The 25,697-nt window shown below is 41.1% G+C and overlaps 2 protein-coding genes across 10 annotated transcripts in view; one reads left to right on the top strand and one right to left on the bottom strand.

The window, feature by feature from the left end:
• atg9b (autophagy related 9B) overlaps positions 1-25,697 on the bottom strand; it is an 839,198-nt gene that overhangs the window by 166,547 nt on the left and 646,954 nt on the right. The window lies entirely within an intron of this gene.
• obscnb (obscurin, cytoskeletal calmodulin and titin-interacting RhoGEF b) overlaps positions 1-25,697 on the top strand; it is a 345,273-nt gene that overhangs the window by 7,228 nt on the left and 312,348 nt on the right. For all 9 annotated transcript variants that reach the window (XM_062517333.1, XM_062517305.1, XM_062517313.1 and 6 more), the window contains exons 3-12: positions 3,228-3,497; positions 3,840-4,100; positions 4,857-5,162; positions 9,241-9,507; positions 11,504-11,610; positions 11,696-11,864; positions 15,224-15,496; positions 22,789-23,067; positions 24,620-24,898; positions 25,304-25,582. In XM_062517333.1, coding sequence (XP_062373317.1) covers positions 3,228-3,497; positions 3,840-4,100; positions 4,857-5,162; positions 9,241-9,507; positions 11,504-11,610; positions 11,696-11,864; positions 15,224-15,496; positions 22,789-23,067; positions 24,620-24,898; positions 25,304-25,582 — 2,490 coding nt within the window. The remainder of the gene's footprint in view (positions 1-3,227; positions 3,498-3,839; positions 4,101-4,856; positions 5,163-9,240; positions 9,508-11,503; positions 11,611-11,695; positions 11,865-15,223; positions 15,497-22,788; positions 23,068-24,619; positions 24,899-25,303; positions 25,583-25,697) is intronic.

The raw sequence follows: 25,697 nt of genomic DNA, 5'->3' as shown, positions 1-25,697 counted from the left end.
GCTTTCATTCACCTGTATTCACAATGGATTTATCATTTTCATTATTTCATGCAGGGTTCCACTTTCTTTGGCTGTATGAGGTATCTTTGTTGAAATGATTGTGAAGATATTTGGCTTAATGGCTTTTGTTAAATGAATGTTGTATATGGATTGTACAGGCCTACCATATTTCCAGCTCTTTTGGCCCTCTGTACTCACACTACAGAGGGCCAGCAGAGGCAAAGGTCAGAGTATTCCAGATTTCTGATTGATACTGGAGGCTTTTCCAGAATTGAGGCAGATTTCAGCTAGGCCCTTTGAAATTAACACAGTTGATAAGTCATATTTGGGGGGTGTTTTGAAAATAGCAGTACTTTTTAATGTAATATTGTGAACTATCTAAAAACGGTTGAGTGATAGTGAATTACTTTGTGATAGTGTTTTCCTTATTATAGAATTGAAATGAAGCAAATGCATAAAATTATGTTTACCAGGTAGGGAAATATAGGACATTGTGTAAGTAAGGGATAACGGCCGACGAGGTGATCAGTTCGATGGAAATAATGGTTAATGGCCACCCCATCAGCCAATCGGAGAGGAGAATGGTAACACTTTATTTGAATGTGTCGCTGTTACAGTGTACAGTACCTAATCAGGTACAGTGGTACAACCTGTGTAACAACATGTACTTGCATTATGTATTAGTGGGTACCGCCCAGTGACTGCGGTAAAATTTGTTTAATATTCAACATTCTTTTAACATTCAAAATTCAAAATGACCGAAAATGGCTGTGGAGCATACCAATGAAATTCCCTCATGTGGTAGACTCCAAATATATGGTTTTTGCATGTCCCATATGCCCCTGTCCTGTAGATTTTATGACAAATTGTTTTATGACACAAATAAGGCTACTGATCTATTATGCTCCTTGGCCAAATGACCTAATGACCCCAAACCTTTTAAGGATCATACAGACTGGTCCCCCACACGCCACAAAGCTTGGTTTCCCAATTAACCCTTTCATTGATTTTTTAAAATCTTTTTTCCATTCTATAAAACTCTTATGCTCCTTGGCACATTGACCGACTGACAGCAAACCTTTTTAATATAATACACACTGCTCCCCTGCACATGCCACAAAGCTCGGTTTTCCATTTAACCCTTTCATTGATTTTTAATGAATGTTTTAATTCTACAAATCTATTATGCACCTTGGCCCATTGACATAATCACCCCTAACCTTTTTAGGATCATACAAACTGGGCCCCCACACATGCCACAAAGCTTGGCTACATTGTAATACTGAGTGCTTTAACAAAACTTTGATGAAAAATGTAGACAAATTGGCAAAGGGCTTGCCTGAGACCTGCTGGATGGGGTAAATCTGGTCATGATAGATTTGATAGCCTATACAAACCATTCTTAGCTCCAGTCAAGGCCTCATTGTCTTCAGTGTACATGTAACAGCTGTGCTGCTAGACATTTGTTACTCTTTGATACAGTGGAATAAACCTATTAAGTGTACCAGTTAATTACTTACATGTGCATTGACATGTATGTTATGTCTTCGATGTCTTGGAACAAGTCTAGCCTACTAGTACATATATAAACTGTGTTGGTAGGCCTACACACTAAATACTCTTTAATACAGTGGAACAAATACATTAAAATAAAGTATACCAGATAAGTACATACATCCATATTACATGTGTGTCCTCTTTCTCAAGTCTTGAAATGTGCTAATACAGGTAGGCATAAACAGAGCAATGACACAACATAAATGTACCGTAATATGTACATTTAAGTACATAGCTACACTTCATTTTAATGGGTTTATGCCACTGTATCAAAGAGTGATAAGTGTGTAGCAACAAAGTTGATACATGTGCTACTTATGGTAATGGCAGACATGTTCCAATTAAAGGAATACGCCACCCAAAAATGAAATTAAGCCAGTCTCGGTCACCCCCAGAGTTAGAACAGTGAAAAAAACCCGGTTAAAATCCGTCCGGGCATTGTCCTGCTTTGGGAGCAGCGTTTTTAGCTTTAGCTTAGCACAGTTGCTGTAAATGAAGGGTGTCAGTTAGCACGTCCTCCAAAAAAGTGACCAAGACATCTAATTTTTTTTCTAAATATATCTTGGGAGACGTGTGTTCAGAACAAGTACAAATCATACTGCAAAATCAAACGAGGCTATTACCTGGGCAGATATTTACTTGGAACTATATTCAGCCTCATCACAGGTGAAGCACAGGTGATGTTACACAGGTACCACTGTACCTAATTAGGTAGATACACTGTAACAGCGACACATTAAAATAAAGTGTTACCAAGAGAAGGTATTCCATTATTGAGGGAGATCACATACATAGGCATAGTTGGCATGGCAACTTGATGTTAGGCAGTTACCCAGTTGTTTAGGAACATCTTCAGAAAGGAGTCCATGTCCAAAGTTTGTTTACATATTGACACAGTTGACATATCAAAGCATTGTTGAGATGTGGCTTTACTTCTGCCATTTATTTTCTATTAACTGGACATGCTTTCAGCTCGGCCGTGTCACTAGACACAATCATTATATTTTGAAGGAATAGGCCTACATTTCAAAAGCTTTTCGACAAAATATGCTGTCTTATTGTTGACTCAGGCACCTCTTCCCCACAGGCCTCACTGGTGCTTTAAGCTTTAAACTCCATTAAACTTAATGGTATACTGTATGATTGAGTGGGACCCCCTTTTTGGTGCCACAGACAGAACAGTGGTTGACAATCTGCCCAACAGGAACAGATAAAAAGTCCACATCACTCTAAAAAGCTGGACAACAAAAACCGTGGCCACAGTACAACAGTAACAGTGACTTATGAGCCTAATGAGACAGAGATTCACAGTTTGAATAGCTCAGATCAGATTCTAATTTTTAGGAGTGAGAATAGCAACAGTTATATAACAGTTATATCAGAGGAACATCACAAATTTGCGCAAGAAATGTTCCATGTCAGCTGATGTGATAGCAACATAATTTACAGGCTGCAAAATTCAAATTAGCAGAAAAAGGAAGGGTTTGGATTGGGAAAGCATGGGAAAAGCAAGATTGGGAAAGCATGCTTACTATTAAGCATGCTTACTTTTTGTCTTCTTGGTGCCAATACTTGGCATTGCAATACAGTATCCCAAATTGTGTTTTGTACACATATTTCTGTGTCTTAATTGATTTCTCTCTGTTTTGTGCCAATCTGACCCTTGGCAGAACCCAAGGTCCCCTTCAAGAGGAAGCTGCAGGATGTGGAGGTACAGGAAAAGACCACAGCAATGCTCTTCTGTGAGGTTCCTGCAGCAGCCTCTCAAGCCAACTGGTTCATGGAGGAGACACGCTTGGAAGAGAGTGGCAAATACCGAATGGAGGAGAAGGGGACATTGCGCCGCCTCACCATCCACAATGTCACAACCAATGATGATGCTGTTTACATCTGCGAAATGTCAGAGGGGAGCCGCACTGTTGCGGAGCTCACTGTTCTGGGTAACTGACACAGAATCAGACATTCTGCTTTTACCCTACCCTATCAAAGACCTACACCCATTAGTGTAAAAGAAACACCACATACATCATAAAAAATACATATTCCTAATATGGCAAATGTACAGCACAGCGGTAGTGTGAGCTCAATGCCCATAGGTTCTTAGGATCAAGTCCGACCTGAGGTCATTTGCCAAAACCCACTCCTTATCTCTCACTCCCACTCATCTAATTTCTTTTCTTTGCTTCTTTGCTGTTGTTGATTACAAATATTATGTTGTTACGACAAACAGTGCTTGTATAAGATTTTCCCAACTGCTTATTGTTCTTGCATTTGATTTTCAGGTAACATCACAAAGAAACTCCCGCGTAGGACAGTTGTTCCTGTGAGTGACACAGTCATATTCTGTGTAGAGCTTGAAAAACCTTGTGAGGTCTCCTACTGGACAAGAAATGGCGTTAAGCTGCTTGAAGACTCACGCATCAGCATTGCACATAGTGTACGGCAATACACTTTAACCATACGTGACTGCACGGCCGAAGACTCAGGAGAAGTAGCTTTCGTCGCAGGGGATTGCAAGACCTCAACTCATTTCACTGTTACTGGTGAGGCTACTTAAATACTTATGTACATGTACATAAACATTTACATTTAAATATAGCAGACGCTTTCATCCAAGTGAGTGTAATATAATTGAGATATGTAACTTACAAAGTCCATTAACACAGAGCAACTCGGGATTAAGTACCTTGTTTAAGGGCACAAGTCAGGAATGAAACCCACAACTTTTTAGGCTACAGCACACTAGCCCTAGCCTGATTACCATCGACTTTCAAAGGCTCTGCGAGACTTTAGTCTGACCAACAGCCTGTGCTAACACGGTTTCTTGCCAGCGCTGGTTGACCCGCCTCCTTTAAGTGCCTCGATTTGCTACTGGTAGATGTCAGAAAGCGGATTGCCGAGTTTAAACCAATAACAACACTCTTTCCGCTGCCTTGAACACGCCTCTACCCAGAGCCGTTGGAGCTGCTCAAAGTTGATTGGTTCTCGACCAAAGGGGGCAGTTCCGCAGATTTCGGGAACTCAGAAATCCTTCTCAATGAGCAGTTGACCAGACCAGCAGCAAAAGCCTGAAGGCGTTGCGTCACTGGGAGGGCGTGCCAGGCTACACTAGCCCAGCTCCTTATGCCACACTGCTACCGCCTCATACACATGCAAATGCACTTTACTTGTCCATTGTCTTTGAGGAAGAATTCCTTCCTAACTGCTGATGCAATTTTGAAAGTGGCATAGTGTGTGAAAACAATATGAATACAACTAGTCACATGTCACCTTTCGTATTTTTTATTTTGCCCTTCTAGCCCCAAGAAAGCACCCACCAGATGCCCCAATAGACCCTGTGGTACGGAACAAGACTGATTCATCCATCACCCTGTGCTGGTCACCTCCAGAGAGTGATCGTCCAGTGCCAATCAAAGGATATTTAATCGATAGAAGAAAACTGGGAGGTCACACGTGGGTGAAGTGCAACACTACAAGCACAGTGCCCTACACCCACTACACGGTCAGCAACATTACAGAAGAAGGCAGCTATGAGTTCCGCATCTCTGCTGTAAATGACTTTGGCCGAAGCTCCTGCCTTGATGTTCCCGGAACATTCTTCCTTGGTGAGAGAGTAAATGTTTCCTAAACAGTACCAGTTGCAATCTCTTTATTCTCCGTCATTCTAGCTGCTGTTGTTTGAGCCATCCTTAAAATATTCGTTTGCCGTAATCAGACCGACTCTGTAAATTTAGGGCTGACTCAGACTGCCGGTTGTAAACTTGTGTTAAGACCGACCAATTTTTTTTAAAACTCTTCAAACAACCAATACAAATTCAATACAATAATATTTTAGTGCCAAAGGCTATTAGCTCCCTTGTTGGACTGTCTCAGAGACGGTGTATTAAGGAACTAGACAATGTTTGACTGTCCCGTTGGTTCCCCTGTGTCTCCTGTTTCCCGGCATGTGCGAGAGAGTGTTGTCTCTCCCTCTCCCTCCGGTGTCACAATGAGTTCTGATGTGTTGTGATTGGGGGGGTGTCCGAGGGGGAATATTTGGTTCAGATAAGTTAGCGATTGACAAGACGTTTGGTAGCCTAATCGTTTAGTACATTTGTGTTGTGTTGTCGTGTTAATGACGAGCAGTATTGGGTGTAACGCGTTACAAAGAAACGCGTTACACTAGCAAAAATACTTTTTCCAGGAAAAAGTAAAGTAACGCGTTACCTACCGACAATTTAGTAACCTAACGGCCTTTATATTTCAATCCGCCGCAACGTTCCTTTTTATTTACCACTCATCTACTGTGCATTAGTCACAACTCACGCGCAAGTTATCATTTTTAGCAAATGTTTGCCACAATAACATTAAGAACAACTTAATGCAGGACTTAATGCAGGATATGCTGGCCCGGCACAGTTTGGCAGATAGAAAAGGTTTGTTTCATTTACTGTCTGTAATGATGGTTGCGGCTATAGAAAATGTTCACAGTCAAGGTTATTAAAAGTCTTTTTTGAAAGTGACTAGTTCGGACACAATTATTCACCTAAAAAATGCATTAAAACACCTCAAAATAGTGTTCACTTGGCACAAAGTTCTGGAAGAACTGTGCCCATATATTTCCCATCCATTCTCCCCATTAGTCTAACGGTGACCGTGTCGCCTCAAGCTAAAATGTTTTATCAAAAAAATAAAACAATTAGGGCGCTTTCACACTAGGTCCTCTGGACCGGACCCGGGTTCGTTTGGTCCGATGGTTCGGTTGTTTTTGAAAGTGTGAACCAGGGATGGAAATTAACTTTTTTGTCCACCTGCCACTGTGGCAGGTAGATTTTAAAATCTACCAGCCACTCAACATTTTTACCAGCCAATATATATTCAACCGTTCCATACATTATACTGCCAAGTAGAGATGAAACGGTATGAAAATTTAACCCCACGGTTATAGTGACTAAATTTATCCCGGTTTTCGGTATTATTGCGGTATTGTGTTCAATAAGAAAGCACTGATAGGCCTACACAAGCTGAAATAGTTTTTAAAAAGTGTGACTGTGTCTATTACATTACAAAAATATAGGCAAAACCTTATTGCCTTAAGCTGGATACAGATCATTCAGAGCAGTGTCAATCCTAGTCTCTGCTCAACCCTGCTCAGAAAATGGCTTGTCTTGTTTCTATTTCATATTTGAATTCATACACTTTATATATTTTGTTAACAATTTATAGCATATGCATAACTAGAAAACGTAATTTCAAGGAAATTACCAGTGCATGCAAAAGCAAGACAAAGATAAAAATGTCAAACAAACGTCCGATTGTATGCTTAAAGCTTGAGACAAAGTAGATTTTTTTGGATTCTAATTAGTACAACTCTTTTGCCAGGCAGAGCAGTTAATTGGTGAGATCACCTGCGTTAAGTGCACAGATAGAACCAATACGGGATTGGACTTTTACTCTCTGAAGCTTGACTTTTCCACCTCTGAGTGTGAGTGCGTGTGAGTGTGCGTGTGTGTGTGTGTGAGTGGATGTAAGTGGATGTAAGGAGTGTGGCTTTCTATGATGCAGTGAAATAGGGGAGTTAGGTTAAGGTGAGAATGTTGTGGAGTGCATGGAGAAGTGTGGTATGAAGTGCTGCAGTCAGGTGTGTGTGTGTGTGTGTGTGTGTGTGTGTGTGTGTGTGTGTGTGTGTGTGTGTGTGTGTGTGTGTGTGAATGGGTAGACAGAGAGAGCTGAGCAGAGAGCAGTATAATGCAGGTTCAATTTAACTGGCTGTCAATTAAACTTGATAGGGCCTTGAGCAGCTGGCTCTTGTCACAGGTTCAAAAAGCACAAACTCTTATTTGCCGCGAGGTAACATCATCTAAGAAAAGAGAGAGTCGTTCGTAATTGCCATGCAAAAAAAAGACATTAGCCTACCTCAACTGAGATTCCAACCCGGTGACAACTCCACTACACTACAACCCTTTGGAATACCATGTGAGAATGCTAATATTTCAAGGGGATTACTAGGTAACGGTAAACAAACTAAAAGATCGTATTTCTTGATTTTGCTTACAAACGGATGATTTTACCCGTTCACTGAATAAAGTTTATGAAAATTTAGCACCACTTTCTCATCTAAAATATTGTTTTAATAATCCTAAATGGTTAGATTTAGGATTTAGGCCATCTCCTGCCAAGATAGTCCTGCCAGGGTTAGCACGCGAGCAAAATGTTTTTTATTGTTACATCACAGGGTGTAAATAGCTGTGTGGCCAAGGCTATTTGTAGCCTACCCAGGGTGCAAATAGACACTCCGTTAATTGGCTGGGTGCTTAACTTAGGTACCATGACTCGGAGTTTGGTATATCTGTTATATATATACATATATATCCAATGTATTTCCTACCTAAACGTATTGACCGGTAGCCTCGTTGTAAATGTATACAGTCAATGGTTGTAGGCTATCTAGCTGCCACGTTAACTGAAAGATCGTATAGTTACTAAGATGAATCATAAAGGGTTTTTTCAATGGAATGAAATGGCACCCACTTCCGCCTCCTAAAGGGGCATGATCAGTGACGAGATAATCGGTTTAGAACGGTGTAGAATCAGTAGAAGCAGGTGCCGTTGATAACAGGTTTATTTCCACCATAGAAATGCTCCCGTTTGCCTCCTAAATGGGAGTGGCAGTTGCGTCACAATGAAACCAGAATTTACCCTCATATGAATCGTCTCGCTTTATAAACCGTCTCTGAGTAGGCTGACGCAATGATGAGAGCCAACATTCTAATGCTTCTAATTCCAGAATGTTTGTTGTGATCGTCATGTCCATCGATGTTGAGGATTATTGATACAAGGCGTGTGTTCTTATCTCTGCGGCAACTGCTAATATTCTGATGAAATGAACAAATTGAAGTAGAAGTAGTTGCTTACCCGCCACAGTGGCGGGTGTGTTGACATATTTCACCCGCCAGCGCGCAAAACTACCCGCATTTGGCGGGCGGCTAATTTTCATCCCTGGTGTGAACGCAACCGTACCGAACTCAGGTGCGGACCCGGGACTGGACTCGGGTCCGCCTGAAAAGGTGGTCTGGGGTCCGGTTCGCTAGAACCCTGGAGCAGGTTGCTAAGCAAACGTTCTAAAGAATCTAAATAATCTTTACCTTTGTCTTTTTCATTGCACTGCCTTCTGCTGTGTTGCCAAGTGATATTTGTAAGCAGAATTCTCGAAGTTCGTGTCAAGAAGCATGGTGTTTATGACGCAAACGGACCCGGGTGCGCAGACAAACATGTAACTACGACTAACTACGGTAGAAGTAACTGCACCTCGGGTCCTGTCCAGTTAAACGGACCTAGTGTGAAAGCAACCTTAGACTAAGAATTCAATAAGAACTTGTTGTGGCTATAACATGCATCAGAATGAGTCGGTCACTATATGCAAATTTGTTTACATTTATACCTACAAAATCACTGTGACCAAAAATTGTACCTTTTATTTTTACTTTGAATCGTGAAAAAAAAATTATAGACTGACCGACCGACCCAATATACATATTTTTTCGACTGTTACGGCAAACAACAATATTCTTAAGGATGGCCTTAGTTTTTTCTCTGACACTTATTCTGTTAATCTCTTGACATCTGTTGTTGATATCATTTCAGTTATACCAGTTATGTTAACATGTTTCTCATTACCTGCTTGATATCTATTGTCCTATACAGAACCGTCAGCAAACATAACACAAGGCCTAGTTAACGCCAGTGCCACCTCTGGGGAGGAGGTTACGTTGACATTGGAGCTCTCTGCTGTCTGCTCAGGCTCCTGGAAGTTAAATAATACTCTCCTACGCAGTGGCTCTGACTACCTTATCACACGTTCAAAGACCACTCATACGCTTCTCATCCGTGAGGCCACTGTTGAGCTGAATGGGGCTGAAGTGAAGTTTGTTGGTGGTGGCTCAGAGAGTATTTGCACACTTAATGTGAAAGGTAAGGAGTTTCTCTTTTATCAAACTGGTTCAAAGTTCAAGCAACCAAGTTCCAAAGGTGCAAGCAAAAGAGGCATTGCCCTTGTTTATTAAACTGAACATATTGGCATGTATGTCAAAACATATTGACAAACAGGAAATATGATACAGTTAAACACTAATACATTCCTTGAAATCACAACATCTTGAGTGGAATCCATTCATAGGGCCTGTGAATACAGTTGTCCAAAATACCTAAACCTGCATAGTGTACCTAAAGGAACACTCCACCGTTTTTTCATATTAAACTACGTTATTCCTTTAACTAAGATGAGTTGATGCATGCCTCTCACGTTTCAATGCATGCACTCAAAGTAGGGTGACCAGATTTCTCTGAACTAAAACCGGGACAATTTATGCATGATCAAATGTAACGTCAACATGCAACAGGTGAAACTTTTTTTTTCGTAGCCGTCCTTAAGCCCAAATGGTAGTGGGGGTATGGGGGTGTCACCCCCAAGAACATTTCTTAAATATTGTTGTGTAAGTGCACAAATTCTGTCAGAGATTAGGGCCTGCACTGTCTGACTCCTAAACATTCCTCACCTATTATCCAGATAGCCTATGCATGAAAACATTTTTTGAAAACGAAACTCAGCGATATTATTTTCTCAACCTTAGTTTACATTATGTGTGATAACTCTAAACAGCTACTCTTGTCAGATGGCCATTGTACATCATTGAAAAGCTGAGATTCCAGGCTTTCAGAAAAGGTATGGTTTGCCACCTTTTTGGTAACGACCAACCCCTCTGGCTCACGGACTAATAGGTTATTGAGAATGATGACTTTCTCTTCAGCATTGTTGTAGCGTAACCTGCTAGCCATTAAAACGAGGCAATGAAACAATGTAACGTTGACTGCAAAGATTGTGCAGACTGTTGCGATTGACTGGCACACGATCACACACACACAAATCATACATCGGACGCTTTTTGCTACTTTCTACATGTGTTTAGTGATCGGGCTATATTAAAACCACACTTCAATAGTGGTTGGTGAAAACCGGGACATATTAGCGTCCCGACAGGCTTTTGTCGGGACTCGGGACACGGCACTCAAAATCGGGACTGTCCCAGGAAAACCGGGACGTCTGGTCACCCTAACTCAAAGGCTCTGGCGTGCGGCGCTACTTTGATAGCACTTAGCTAGCCCAGTTCATTTACTCGGATCCAAACAGAGATGAAGTTAGAAGCGACGAAACACCTCCACTTTTCCCTATTAAAATACAGTTACACATGTAGTAAGTATGGTGAGACAAAATAAAACATGGCGTTTTTCTAAGTGAGTAAGAAGGATCACTATAATGTGTGGTGGAATAGCACATGGGAGCACTTCGACTCAGTGCAGTAATATCCTCACTCCAAAGTGAAACTGAAAATCCAAGAGTGATGATATTACTGCACGAGTCGAAGTGCTCCCAAGTGTTATTACGTTATAGTTTGATATGGAAAAACGGTGGAGTGTTCCTTTAAGATCTCATGGTACGACCTGAAGGCTGACCATCTTTGATTTTGCCCTACCAACAACCAAAACCAGAACATGCTTTTGCCACCCTTTCGGAAGATTAGCAGAACTGAACACCATGAAGGCCAGCTAACCATCTGTGTCCTTAACACACATGCCAAAGCTTGCCATTTTCTCCAATCCTCATCATTTTTCCACAGCATAATGATTCAGAAATCCCCACCCGCACAGTAAATATTGATTCTTAGTTTCTCTAGATGAAAATTCTTGTCTGTGTATTTGCCTGTCTGAGAACATCATTGGTGCAATGCAAATGTACAGCAGAAATCCCCAACCATGGCAATGCTTGTTTCATTTGTTCACAATAGGTCTTGTATGTTACAAATAAGATACTATATTAAAAAGTTATTTGAGGAAGCTTCTCAATGAAAAATAGAGAGAACAACGGGAAAGTACATGTTGATTTGATTATTTTATGAATGCACTTTTTTAGCTCCACAAGCCCACTTCACAAGACAGTCCAGTGAGACAGAAGTTTTTGGCTTCGTAGCGTACACATCGGCCAAGCTGCAGACTGAAGTGTCAGATCCAAATGTCCAGGTTTGTGGTGTGTGAAATGGGAATACCATTACTTGTGATTTCTGTAACTTTTCAAAATATGAAATGCTATCTTTTACATCCACAGGTCTCATGGATGAAGGAGGGCAAGGAAATTAAGGCAGGGAAAAAGTATGAGTGCCTGTCCACCGACCGGATGCGTGTTCTTGTGATACACAAAATCACACATGAAGACACTGGCATATATGAGTGTGTTTGTGATGGAGATAGAATGTTCATCCAGGTTGCTCTTAAAGGTACTTGGTCATTTTTCTTTTGTTTGGCATTAGCTTTTTTATATGTTGGGCTTTGTATGCCTTTATTTCGAGATGGGGTGGGATCGGGAAATTACCTGGGTTGGACTCCATGGGCACATGGATGAATATGGTATGGGTGCTGTTGACTGTTGTGCCACCAGTGTTGGGAGTAACAGCGTTTGAGTATAACGGCGTTACTAGCGGCGTTAATTTGTCAGTTACGAAGTAATCTAATTAATTACTTTTCTCATCGTTGCAATGCCGTTATTGTTACTAAGAATTTAAAGCATCGCATTACTACAATTTGGCTGAATGAAGCGCGTTCACTGGATAGGATCATATAGGATGGAATACCCTTCCCTGAGCTAATAAAGAAATGTATATTAGCCTAATCACCCTTGACAGACTAGGCTATAACTACCTATATACTGTACATCAGAGTGGAATCTGGAAATAATTTCATTATAGGCCCACTTCATATCCAACTTCAGGAGGGGAAAAAAAGACTTGAATAGGCTACTTACCAAATCCAAGCCATTTCATTTCTGCACATAGGCTACTGTAGCGTAGCCGACCGAACTTGCCATGATAGCTTAGGCATAATAGTTAAATCTGTCGGATTTAACGCTCCTCTAGCCTATAGTTTCTCTCACAGGGCTACTTCACTGAAACTGAACGTTATCTTCAAAGGAGGACCCAATACATATTTTAAAGATATCCTATTTTATTTTTGAGGGCTTTTGATATCAGGGGTTACCTTACAGTGCTGCACTACTTTCCAAATTTCAGAACGTCCTGCCCATTCTGAAAGCCTTTTTCAGAAATGTGAATGGGGTGAAGTTACACTTAAATATTTGGGAAACTGCGAGTAAGGGGCCGCGACCGCACAGCCCAGGCTGCTGAAGTGCCGGGAGAGCGCAGCAAATCGTCAGAAACAATATATTTAAGCTCACAATATTCAGACCGGCCCAAAATGTTAACGGCCCACCGGGAATCCTCCCGCATCTTCCGATAGCCACCCTGACCCCGGGCCTTGGGGTGGCTCTGACTTCCACCCACTAATTGTAATAATTAGGGGCCAAGCAGCGAAGCTGCGAAGGCACCTATTGTGTTTGTCTTTGTTCTTATTATTATTATTCTGACATGGAAGTCAATGGCAGCCCATAGAACCTACTACGGGAAAGTTGTGAAATTTGGCACACTGATTAGGGACAGTCCCATGATTCATGTCACCAAATTTCATGTCGGCACCTCAAACCCTCTAGCGCCACCAACAGGTCAAAGTTGGACGTGCGTCTACGCACGTAACTTTTGACCTGTTTGTCCAATTTTCAAAAATCAGGTAGTTTTGGATTCCTTGGACCTGCCCAAGTTCAACGCACCCTATGACGTCATTTTCCGCCATGATGGATTTTCCGCCATTTTGGATTTCATCAAAAACACTTGAAAGCCTACTACTCTCACAAATTTTGTCCGACCAACACCAAACTTGACGTGGAGCATCCACAGAATATGTTTTGCCAACACATTGCTTTTTGTCTTCGGAAGTATTACCGTTCGCTCAAAACAGCGAATCGAAATTCGCGGCGAAGCCGCCAAACAGGAAGTGGGCTCATATTTAAGCAACCCATGCACGCATCAAAGCCAAACTTGGTACATGGACTCCTGACCCCATCAAGATGAAGCTCAAGAAATCTGGTGACCTTTGACCTCTAGGGGGCACTGTAATTCAGAAACATGCCTTTTGGCCTGTGGCTGCTGTTGTGCTTAGAATTACAATGTACTAGTGATGTCTAGTAATACTTTGGAAGATACTTATGTCGACAAATGACAACTTGTGACATCAACGTAACTGATTTGGCCGCCATATTGGATTTAATCAAAAACACTAACAAATTTCCCTAGGTCACAAATTTCCACTGATCCTCACCAAAATTGGCACAGACCATCTTCAGACCATGCTTTGTTAGTGTTTTGATTTCTGTAACAATTGACAGAAGCGTTTGCCCGTCGCAGCCAATTGAAATTCGCGGCGAAGCCGCCAAACAGGAAGTGAGCCCATATCTTAGCTGCCTTTGCATCTATCAACACCAAACTTAGTATATGTACTTGTGACCCAATTGGGACGAAGCCCAATACATTTGGTGACCTTTGACCTCTAGGGTGTGAAGCCTCCAAACAGGAAGTGAGCTCATATCTTAGCAACCTTTGAATCTATCAAAACTAAACTTAGTGCATGGACTCGTGACCCGATCGTGAGGACGCTCAAGACATTTGGTGACCTTTGACCTTTAGGATAGCTTCAATTAGCAAAAATGCAAGTTGGCTTGTAACTTTTGACGTGTTAGACATGAAACTTGTTCTGACTGCTTACGGCCATATGTCTCATTGCCGCATTGAGCCAACAGCGTCGAGTTGCCGTGGTTACTCCGGCCTACTGCTTGGCCCCTACATTGCTGCTTGCAGCTATATTTGTTTTTATTCTTCAATCAGTTAATTTAGGCTATCTTTGACGTTAAAGATGTTATAGAATGTAATAGCGTTATAGAACATAAAAATTAACGTCAGTTACTTTGCTGAGTAACTAATTACTTTTACAGTGTGGTCACTGAGTTACTAATTCAATTACTTTTTGGCAGAAGTAATTTGTAATGGTAACTAATTACTTTTCAAAGTAAGATGACCAACACTGTGTGCCACTGTGTTTGGCATTGTAGCTTCTGGTATATACACAATAATATAGCACAGCTGAGCCTGTAGCTTGACCACAAAAGGGGTTGGTGGAAAAGACTTATGCATTCAACATTGAACTAGTGAAAACACAACGGTGAGTCATAAGACTGAAGGGGTATGGCTGTTCTAAATTACTTTCTGAGGACTTTACAGTGCAACCAATGGGATAATAACATAAGAACCATAAGTAAAATTGAAATCAAATTTTATATTAGTGGAAGTTCATTAAGTTATCAAGGTGTTTTGGACAAAGAGTAGACAGTAGAAGTAACTTAGAAGTAGTTAGTTCTATACTATGTTTTGAACAAAAAATAGTAGACCGTTATTGCAGTTAGGTTTCTGGAGGTACTACTGGGTAATAACTCAAACTTGTGGCGTCACTAAAATGATCCCTAGGTGCTTGATTTAATCTTTTTTTCTATAAACAATTAGAAACAGGACACAAACAGGAACTTGGCAGAACATTGGTCTATACAATCATAAAGAATAATGACGACATGATGATATTTTAGACAAAATCAATCCAACCGAAATATATCTAGCTCTTAGCACATACTGTGGGGAAGGTTGCATGTTGATTGTAAAATATTTTAATTTCTGTTTTTTTTATTTATATATTTTTTTAGATGAACCGGGCAGGTTTGTAAATAAGTCTAAGAGTGAAGGAACTGCCATGCAACTCAGTGGTAATATTGAGCTCAGCTGTGAGGTGTCTACTAATGACACAGCTGTGGTTTGGAAGAAAGAGCAGAAAGAACTAAAGGAAGACCAGAGGACATCAATGTTTTCCCAAGGAACAAAGCGCAAGCTCATCATTAAGGGTGCCAAGCAGAGTGATGAGGGACACTACTCATGTGAAACAGCAGAGGACAAGGTGACATTCCAGGTCAAGATTAAAGGTATGTGAATACCAAACCAAACAGTTTTTGGCCACCTAGCGCACAACTGCATCGCGCAGTGAGCTGAAGGCCCGACACTTGCTTATTAACACAAAGCTTTGTAAAGCACTAACAACCACCCCCCAAAGTTCATTGTCCATATAAGTCCAAACAATAAGCATAAGAATCCGACAGTCCAAAACGATAACGAGATCTCCCAGAAACGAAAAACAAGTGTGTTGAGTAGTCCTTCCAACAATCTCAGCTTTCGCGTTTGTCAGATAAAAGGCATCCTGTCCTGCTGATTTTTCCGAGAAAAAATCATCCACAAGGTAAGGGTCATGGTAATGCAGCATGCAGGAATCTCTAACGCACGAAACTTTGTTAAGCCGGCTCTATACATAACAATAGCTGCCGTGCGCTCCATTTAAGCTAAGGGCAAACCCATTAATTTGTGCCCAAAACGAATGAATGGGTTGAGAGCGTCGCCTGGCTGTGTCGGCAGACTGCAATACAGTCGGTCTCGAGGGGTTAAATAGCGCATGTTACTTGAATTTTAAACCAGCTCTTCTCTTACCCTATAGCCTATACCCTTAGCCTATAGCCATACTTTAATAATCAGATGTTATGCTCCTTTTTGTAGGCTACACTTCACCGGCAAGCACGCATGCATGCAAATGCTGGTTTTGCACATCTACAATAGGCTATTAATTGGCCAGGCTACATATAACAGGCTTAGGACTGTATTTTGCCTTCGTGCAACTTAAATTGTGCTCAATCTAAATTATTGTCAGTAAGGATAGGTCATATTACCAAATGGCAAAGCTCGAAAATTATTTAGGATAGAGCCGTGTCCATTACGCACTATATTTAGGCTATTGTTTTATTTTAGTGTTTTTTGTCCACCATGGCAAACATAGTTGAAACGTTCGCTCTAAACTTATGTATTTCCAATCGGCTTTCACAATCAGCTACAGCTGCGCCGATGATCACCATGACAACTTGCAATGTCTATACAGAACTGCTTTCACTTCCCCGAGTCGTGCACGCAACATGCACAACAATATACCGATATTTAGCAAACACATCCAGCTCTCAAAACTGATGAGGTCCAGATCTTAGTGGCCTCATAGCAGCCATTCCTAGTAGCCTAATAGTTATGACATTAATAGCCTAATAGTTATGACATTTGCTGCGTTTACATGAGAGCTTTAATTCCGAATAAAACCAAGTTAAATCGGAATAAAAGTTAATTCCGCTTTAAAAGAGACCATGTAAACGCTTATTCCGCTTGAAAATGATTATTTTGAATTAAACTTAATTCCGATTTAAGTGGTTGGTTTATTCCGGTGTTAAAGCGGAATTAACACACTCCTTGATCATGTAAACCTTTATTCCGATTCAAAGTTTATTCCGTTTGTTTGGCGCATGCTCATACAAGGAGGAAGACGCAGCGCATGCTCGTTTCGGCTCCGTCTTCTTCCCCCCTTCTCCGGCACTGTTCTCCTCCTCAGCTAGCAAACGTGAAGCTTGACAATATTCTCGAGCTGCTGGTTAAATAGTAGGCCTATTATCAGAATTACTGCGAAACCGTTTTCATTATGTTATTGCCCAATGCTATAACGTTAACCCGAGATGACAAAAAAGCCGCCAGCCAGCTAAAGTTTGTTTTCTTCCGGTAGACCTTAATTAGGCTGCGTTCATGCACCGCATGTCCAATCGGAACCCTTCCCGATCCCCAGACGTTCAGCGGAATACAATAAAGCGGAATTAACCTATGCTCCATGTAAACGCCAATTCGGAATTATTATTTCTATGTAAACTCGAAGGAGAATATTTTAATATTTATTTAATTCTGAATCAACTAATTCGGAATTAAAAGCATCATGTAAACGTGGCAAATAATAGCCTATTAATGATCACATGTCGGAATGGCACATTGTTTGAAAAAAAAGTTAAATACTGCCACTGCGACCATGAAAACAGAAAATGTCGGGAGTGATGGGACCTTTTCCATAAAGAGACATGCCTCCACTATGACAATTGGACGTCAATGTCGGAGTGGGGATATGTCGGAATGAACGGCAGATACCAGCTGGGTTGTAAAACATTCGAAAACTCTGCAACTGCGATCTGAGATGCTGAGCGTCATGTCTCTTTTCTCCGCTTGTCACCAGCGCGGTGTCTTCGGGTTTTATCACGTTTTTCCGGCATGAGCCGAACCTGCATGGTATTAGGGCGGTCTTATGTTGCCCCCTTGTGGTTGCCGTTTTAATTGCAAATGCTGCACCAATAACAAGTTTTATCGTGAGACTATCGTATGATTTGGAGCAGCGTATAGAGCTCCACAGTCCGCCCACAGCTTTGCCCGGATGTAAAAATCCAATACAATTTCTCCATTGACAACTGGAGAATAAGCCATAAAATCGTAACCGTCCATGGTAGACTTAAAACCAGCTACGATGTGACTAAGCGATTATACCTGCTCATATAGATGTCAAAAGTTAACGGGGCATCAACCTTGTTTTGAGAAAACAATGTTTTATTCACGATTTAACGAGAGAGTACTACACTACCCAACACCCTTCCGTGTAAAACTGGTGAATGCAGAGCCTTTGATTGGTAGAGATCGCCGTTGCCATGGCAATCCCAAACAAACTGTACTCAACTTTTCCCGCGCCTATCGTCCGGCTATCTCTCGCTGGAACTTCAAAATTTAAAATGGCTGCAGGGCTGTCAGGACCGATGTGTGGTCTTCCGAAAAAGAACGGTTTTCTCATCTTGAAGGTTGAATTTACTCAATGGAAACGGTAGGAAGTAATCATCTTCTTTTCTCAGATTAATATGAAACCATGTTAAACTATCGTTAGGCTGCAAATGTTGGACATGTGTGTACGTTTGCAAAGCATCACAGGATTTGAGTTCTCTAACCGGAATTTAAGATATGTACACATATTTAAGATATGTCTTGTACCTTTCGCTTTTTTTTACATTTTCTGTTAATTTTTTCACTTGAAATTGTAAGTTATATGCTTATGAGTCACATCGTAGCTGGTTAGCCTAAGGCATGGTCTAAAACTCTTTATATCCGGATTTTTCCAAAAGTCAATGGGAGAAATGAATGAGAAATTTACTTCTGGGCAAGCACCTCTCTCGGAGGAGGGGCGGGACTGTGGAGCTCTATTGGTAGGCTATATTAAAAGCAGAATTGCTTCGGGATTTAATTCACTTTTGGATTGTTTGATTATAGGATAAAGTGTTAAATGGTGACATTTCTAACCCTGCTCACAAGTGCTATCTGGTGGTTGTTTGGGTCATTGCCGCTTAAATGAATAAGATTTGCGTGACGCGTGAGAATCTCGTGTGAAACCGGCCAATTGAAAGCAACACCCACTGTAGCTTCAATTAACACACGGATCTCCTTATATGGGCAAAGATGGCAGCGTTGGATCATTTATGTAGGCGAACTTCAGGGGTCTATTGGGATTAGGCCAACATGTCTTCAAATCAGAAATGACCCAGCGAGAGTGTGAGAGACGGGGTGCCTCTCATATAGGGATTTATCGGTCCTTCCTTCCTTCCTCGATCCTTCTCCTGGTCATACCCACCTATTAATGAATTTTGTGAAGGAAACGACAAAGAAATGAGCGGAGGATGGAGGAACAAAGCCCAATGAACTGCACAAATGAGACTGCGACTGCGTACACACCATTTTGAAAAGGTGCGACGTCAGTGTAAGGGCGGATCCAAAAGACGCACTATAGGCCGACATCTGTATGGAGCTCGTCAGCTCTTCTGCTGATGAAAAAGGACATTCACAACATTGCCTTTTGAACTCAACACGACTGCATAATTAAAAATCACTAGGTCCGACATGATGTTGTGTAGATGACACAAAATGTTTCAATGGCAAATGTTGATAAGGACGTTCAAATAATGAATTGTTCGTTACATTTAGGCTATGTTTCCTCATGAGTCCCTAACATAATCCCACTATAGCTTTTAGCATCAACTTCACACGCCATAATTAACAGACAATATTTCTCCAGCTATGACTTTGGTCTTGCAGGACGCTAGCCTAGAAATCTAGACGCCCCTAGCGGCAGCAAATGTAATTTGGCTGGCGGGGCAGTCTAGCAATACTCGTGTATAGAGTCGGTGGGTGGGCTTAACATAATGGTGACTGAAATGCGACCAGAAGTTGCGACGGTAGCGCATCCTGTTATTTGAAAACAAGAAGATGATTCGTTTAGCGTTATCCTATTGCGGAGAGGGAATTTGAAAGACAACTGTTTATCCCACCCCTCCGATTGAGCCCTGTCTACGGTGAGTGTCCAGACCCTACATCTTGATGTGGGTCTGGCTCGTCAGGCTAGCAGGACGCATGTCCATCATTTATTTTTCATTGAAAGGCCTTTTTAAATGTTATACAGGATATGTCATCCATGCGTAGCCACAGAACGCCCATCTCCGAAATTATTATTGAATACTTTAATGTCATTGCACAGAATACAACGAAATTGGATCACAATCCTCAAGGTGCACTTAAAACAAAATAAAGGGCTAATAGTTTAAGACAATTACAGACACACAATCACTCAACCCCAGTTATTCTGTCCTCCCATAGCCCCATAGTAGGGTGAGGGACCCACACAAAACAGTAGTACACATACAATTCAATACATTCGTGCTCATAGCAATGTCAGGCGAGGTAGAATGAAGATAAAAGTGCAATTGCAAACAGTCCAATAGTAAAGTGCCAAACAACAGTCCACCCTCAGAAGGGCCCAGTCTTTCATGTTTAGACGGGCCGTGTGTGTGGGTGTCTGGATGTGTTCAGTGTACGTATAGCAGTGGGATAGAAACTGTTTTTGAGTCTGTTTGGAATAACACTTCCGCATGGGATCCTCTCGTATCGGGATTTCCACTTCCCTCCCCTGTCCTCGGTCTTGCCTCCTCTTGCAATTACATGAATGAGATGTCCTCTTGACGTCGACTGTGAGCTATTTCTGGTGAACGAGGATCGAGGAAGAAAGGAAGGACCGATAAATCCCTATAATACCCCTTTTCCACCGACGCGGTTCTGGTGCTGGTTCGGAGCCAGTGCCATGTCTGGAACCGGTTCTTTGCTTTTCCACACAAAATAACCTGGCTCTGGGCCAGGAAAACTGGTTCCATCTCAGCACCAACTTTGAGCTGGACCAGAGATAACAACCAGTTACGTCAGGTGTTGTGAGTGGGATTTCAGCAAATCAGAAGCTTGCGTTGTCCACAGAGGTGGGAGTAACAAAAAAAATCTGAAAACAATGTCGGGAGCGGTGCGGGAGCGGGGGTCGTAACTGGAAATATTCAATGTGAATAAAGGTTTCTTGACCACTTAATTTTGATAGGGTTTATTGTTTATATGTGTCCCGGACACACAGATCATTGCAGGTTGCTGTAAGCTCCCGAACGGTAAAGTTAGCTTGTTAGCTTGTTGACCAAAACATAGCTGATATAACTACTGTGGTGTTTCTGGTCAGGCTAACGTTAGCAGCAAAAAAAGCAGTGTAGCATGGTCATAACTATAACAACGGGTGCTAATCAAGTGCTAATGTTGGCTAACATGCTTTTCTAGCCACTGCAATAAATACACATGCAACATAGGGCACGTCCGGTTTTATTCCACAAATGGATACCGTGATACAGTTGAACTCTCTCGACATTTGAGCTTTTTGTGCTCAAAGTTAATCGTAATAAGTTTTTCCACCACATCTCTGTTTCTGCTGGTTGTTTTGGGATACAAAAGCGCACGTAAACAGTGACGTAGCGACGCAGCACTACTCTGGAACTCTGTCTGTGGAAAAGCGAGCTGGCTCTTGGATAATCGGCAGGTAGCACCAGCACCGAACTGGCACTAGCATCAGCCCGGAACCAGCACCTGGTTCGTGGCGGTGGAAAAGGGGTATAAGAGAGGCACCCATAGAAACAACCATGGAGGTATTATATATAACTGGAGAGCGTGACTAAGTCCGGCCCTCCATTCAAATGAATGGCGGAGGCTAGGTTAGTAAATTTGGCCAATTCATAGTCAACGCCATATTGAACACTAGAGCTCGGATCCAGCGCCAGTTGGCTCTGACCATGTGCCAAGTTCCAAAGCTGGAAATGACGCATGGACGCATTTATTGGACATTCTGTAAAAAGAGAGCCATCCTCCAGTTCAGGGGGTGACGATAATGCACATACCTTGCTTGCTGCGTAACAAGAAGAAGAAAAAGTTGCTCGGGAACGCACACCTGAGTCCGAGTGAAGTCCCGCACTGAGTAACGATTGGCTGTAGTCGCTGGATAGGTACCCGTCCACCAACATGTACGCGCATGAGAGCTCATGCCAAACATGGATATCCGTGCACGGAGCTGGTTCTAAATGCTCCATGCGGCAGAGGGCACAGGGGGTTGTAAACAAACAATATTCAGCCTCTTTGACATTCATTGCATATAAATCCATTGCCATTAAAAATGAGCATAGTCTGTATAGTGGAAGACGGGAACATAGCCATTATCATGTGATAGGAGCACAATGAATCAGGAAACATCAGACTGACATGGTCCAATCTGGAAAGGAAAACAGACTTATAGTAATAGACTTACAGTAATGGTATGTATTGTTGGTAAACATATAACATGCCATACATAATAAAAGACAAAAAGCAAAGAACAAGAAGTCATATCAACCCTAACGCCATACATTATCGATGTTTGGGAAAACAGTACAGATATCGTACAGAGTCATGATGTAGGAGCACCCTTTTAGTGTCAAAGTGACCCACTAGTGAGAAATGCAGAACATTAAGCCACATATTGGAATAGTGGACATAATGCAGAACATTAAACCACATATTGGAATATTGGGCATAATATAGGGTTAAACGATCGAATATTGTGAATGTGATTGCACCAAGGGTGACAATTTTTTATGGTGAATTTTTTTTTAGGGTTTGTTGGTCTCAAGGGCATAAAATGTAATATCATGCCATTAAATCATCCATATCTCCATTTAAGATGTTCTGAGCTGCACCAAATTTAACTGACATCCTCTGGGGGTATACCAAATTTCGATTGCAGTTTTTTTATGAACAATATAAATACAGAAATCCATCCTTTCCAGTGTATCAATCTTGTCTTTTCATAATATTTTCCATCTGTAAGGAGTCTTCTGTGTTATGTCCTCATCATGGCTCACATAACTGTTTTCTGATAAACCCAAGGAAGTTTTTCCTTCAAAAGAGCAGTGACTATGATAGTAATGAATTATCTGCCACTTTCCTTCAGAATCTCAAACGGATACATTCATCAACAAAGGGTCTATTCAGACGGAAGTAAAAGCTACAATATCTGAGAAGGCAACTTTGAGTTGTGAAGTGGCCAACTCAAAGACCGAAGTCAAATGGTACAAGGATGGTCATCTGTTGACCTCAAGTAAAAGCGTCCACATGGAGATGAAGGGCAAAACACGTCAGTTGGTGTTGGACAGTGTGGAGAAGAAGGATGCTGGGGAGTTCATCTGTGAGGCTGGCAAAGAGAAACTAGTGTTCAAGATTCACGTAGCAGGTATGAGTTTGCATTTGATATAATTAAAGTGTACTCTATGATTGCAAAAGTTTTGTGAATCTCACTCAATTAATTTAGCTTTGTTTAGTGACTAAAGAAAAGCATAGTAAATTACACAGGTTGAAATGTGCTCTTTGTTTGTTTATGTTGGTATCAGTGGGCAATTTAATGCAATATGATGAGGATGCACGCACCATTGCACCATTGATACAATACACTGATCCAACACTTCTGACACCACTGATTCAGTCTTCTAGCATTGCTTGTCTTGTCTCTTGTCATTGCTTTCCTTCAGACATTTTAGTATCCACTTTTGGCCTTCATTTTTTGTATTTTGTTCTACTGTAAACCTCGGTTTTTCAAGGTTAACTTTAACCCCGATTGACAAAAACTGTGTTTTTTTTGGCTCAAGTACCCTTACGCGAATTGGAGAATTCCCCCCTTAGCCCTAAATTGCTCTGGGGACAATGTAATCCCTTGTAATATAGTTTACATACTGTATGCAAGTTAGAGCAAAAAAAGTCTGCTAAATGCAATGTAATGTAATGTAAATGGCAAAGAATTAATCATTTTCTCATTTCCAATTTTGTTTTTGAAAGATACTCAACCACTGTGCTCTGACATTTTATTGGCTTTCAAATTATTGTTTTGCTAAAGAAGATATCATAAAACTTGAGTGCATTGAATAATTTGATGATAAGAATAGTGCCTTTATTTACTAAAGAAGAGGAGTTTCTGTGTGCCCTTGAATTTATTGTCCACCCTGTCGTATATAGTTTACATACTGTATGCAAGTTTGAGCAAAAAAAGTGTCTGCTAAATGCACTGTTATGTAATGTAATGTAAATGGCAAAGAATTAATAATTTTCTCATTTCCAATTTTGTTTTTGAAAGATACTCAACCACTGTGCTCTGACATTTTATTGGCTTTCAAATTATTGTTTTGCTAAAGAAGATATCATAAAACTTGAGTGCATTGAATAATTTGATGATAAGAATAGTGCCTTTATTTACTAAAGAAGAAGAGTTTCTGTGTGCCCTTGAATTTATTGTCCACCCTGTCGTATTGGGAAGTTTGCCTTTTTAAGTTAAGGCCATCCAGCCAATTAACATCAGGAAAACAGTTTCTGTTCTCTCGTCGTGGGAATCTGTCTTTGTATGAGTATGCTTACTTACTATGCCCAAGCTTAACACATTGAAGAAGTGATTTGGATACAATATTTGCATAATACACAGGTATAGATATACTAAAGTCTCTTCTGCAAGCCTAGATAGTGACCCAGTGACAGTTTGTTGTGAGTAAAAACATGAACCTGTCATTGTCTACCCTGTTGGAAATCAGACAGGGTGAACATTTAGCCCGCCTGACAGGGTAGACCTCTGAAAAAAGGTTTGGGAGCTCAGCTAATTAATATTTCTACAACTTGACTGCCTATCTATTTATGATATCACGTGAAAGGAATAGAAAGTTATGACCAAAGTGTATGGCAATTGTGAGGCCTGAATGGCACTCTGGTAATATTCACCTCTATTTTCTGTCATCCTGTTACAGAAATCCAGGAAGCTGGCTTTGCTAATAAGGAGTCTGTCCAAAAGGAGGTTAAAGCTGCCATCTCTCAGAAAGCTACTCTAAGCTGTGAAGTGGCCAACTCAAAGACAGAAGTCAAATGGTACAAGGATGGTAATCTGTTGAGCTCAAGTAAAAGCGTCCACATGGAGATGAAGGGCAAAACACGTCAGTTGGTGTTGGACAGTGTGGAGAAGAAGGATGCTGGGGAGTACATCTGTGAGGCTGGCAAAGAGAAACTAGTGTTCAAGATTCATGTAGCAGGTATGCAATGCGTTTGGGAACTTTATAGCTAGAACAGTCAAACTGGCCTTGCCCAATAGTAGAAACACAGGCATTGAAAAGTTTTGGTGGCAGTAAATGCGCCTTTTCAAGACTATGTAGATATTCCATTGAAAACAGGTACTGTAAACAATAGTGTTGTGATAAAATTCAGGTTATTTCAAATGGATTTTCTCTCATAAACAAGGACATTTGTTGGAGATTCTTAGAAATAAAAAAAAGCAGCAATGCACATTGCATTTAATTCTGAAGTTTTCAATGTTAAATATGCATGAATATAGGATGTTCCAAGAAAAAGTGAATTATCAATTCAAATTCAAAATGTTTACCCCTGGATAAATACCAACGAATTCATAATTTTTTGTGTGCTCTGTCATTCTATCACAGATATCCAAGAAGTTGGTTTTGCTAATAAGGAGTCTGTCCAAAAGGAGGTTAAAGCTGCCATCTCTCAGAAAGCTACTCTAAGCTGTGAAGTGGCCAACTCAAAGACAGAAGTCAAATGGTACAAGGATGGTCATCTGTTGAGCTCAAGTAAAAGCGTCCACATGGAGATGAAGGACAAAACACGTCAGTTGGTGTTGGACAGTGTGGAGAAGAAGGATGCTGGGGAGTACATCTGTGAGGCTGGCAAAGAGAAACTAGTGTTCAAGATTTATGTAGCAGGTATGCAATGCGTTTGGGAACTTTATAGCTAGAACAGTGGAAATCAAACTGGCCTTACCCAATAGTAGAAACACAGGCATTGAAAAGTTTTGGTGGCAGTAAATGCGCCTTTTCA

The sequence above is a fragment of the Sardina pilchardus genome, chromosome 2 (genome assembly GCF_963854185.1).
Source record: "Sardina pilchardus chromosome 2, fSarPil1.1, whole genome shotgun sequence".
Classification (NCBI taxonomy): Eukaryota; Metazoa; Chordata; class Actinopteri; order Clupeiformes; family Clupeidae; genus Sardina; species Sardina pilchardus.
Note: the sequence above shows the minus strand (reverse complement) of the source record. Positions and strands in the feature narration are given on the sequence as shown.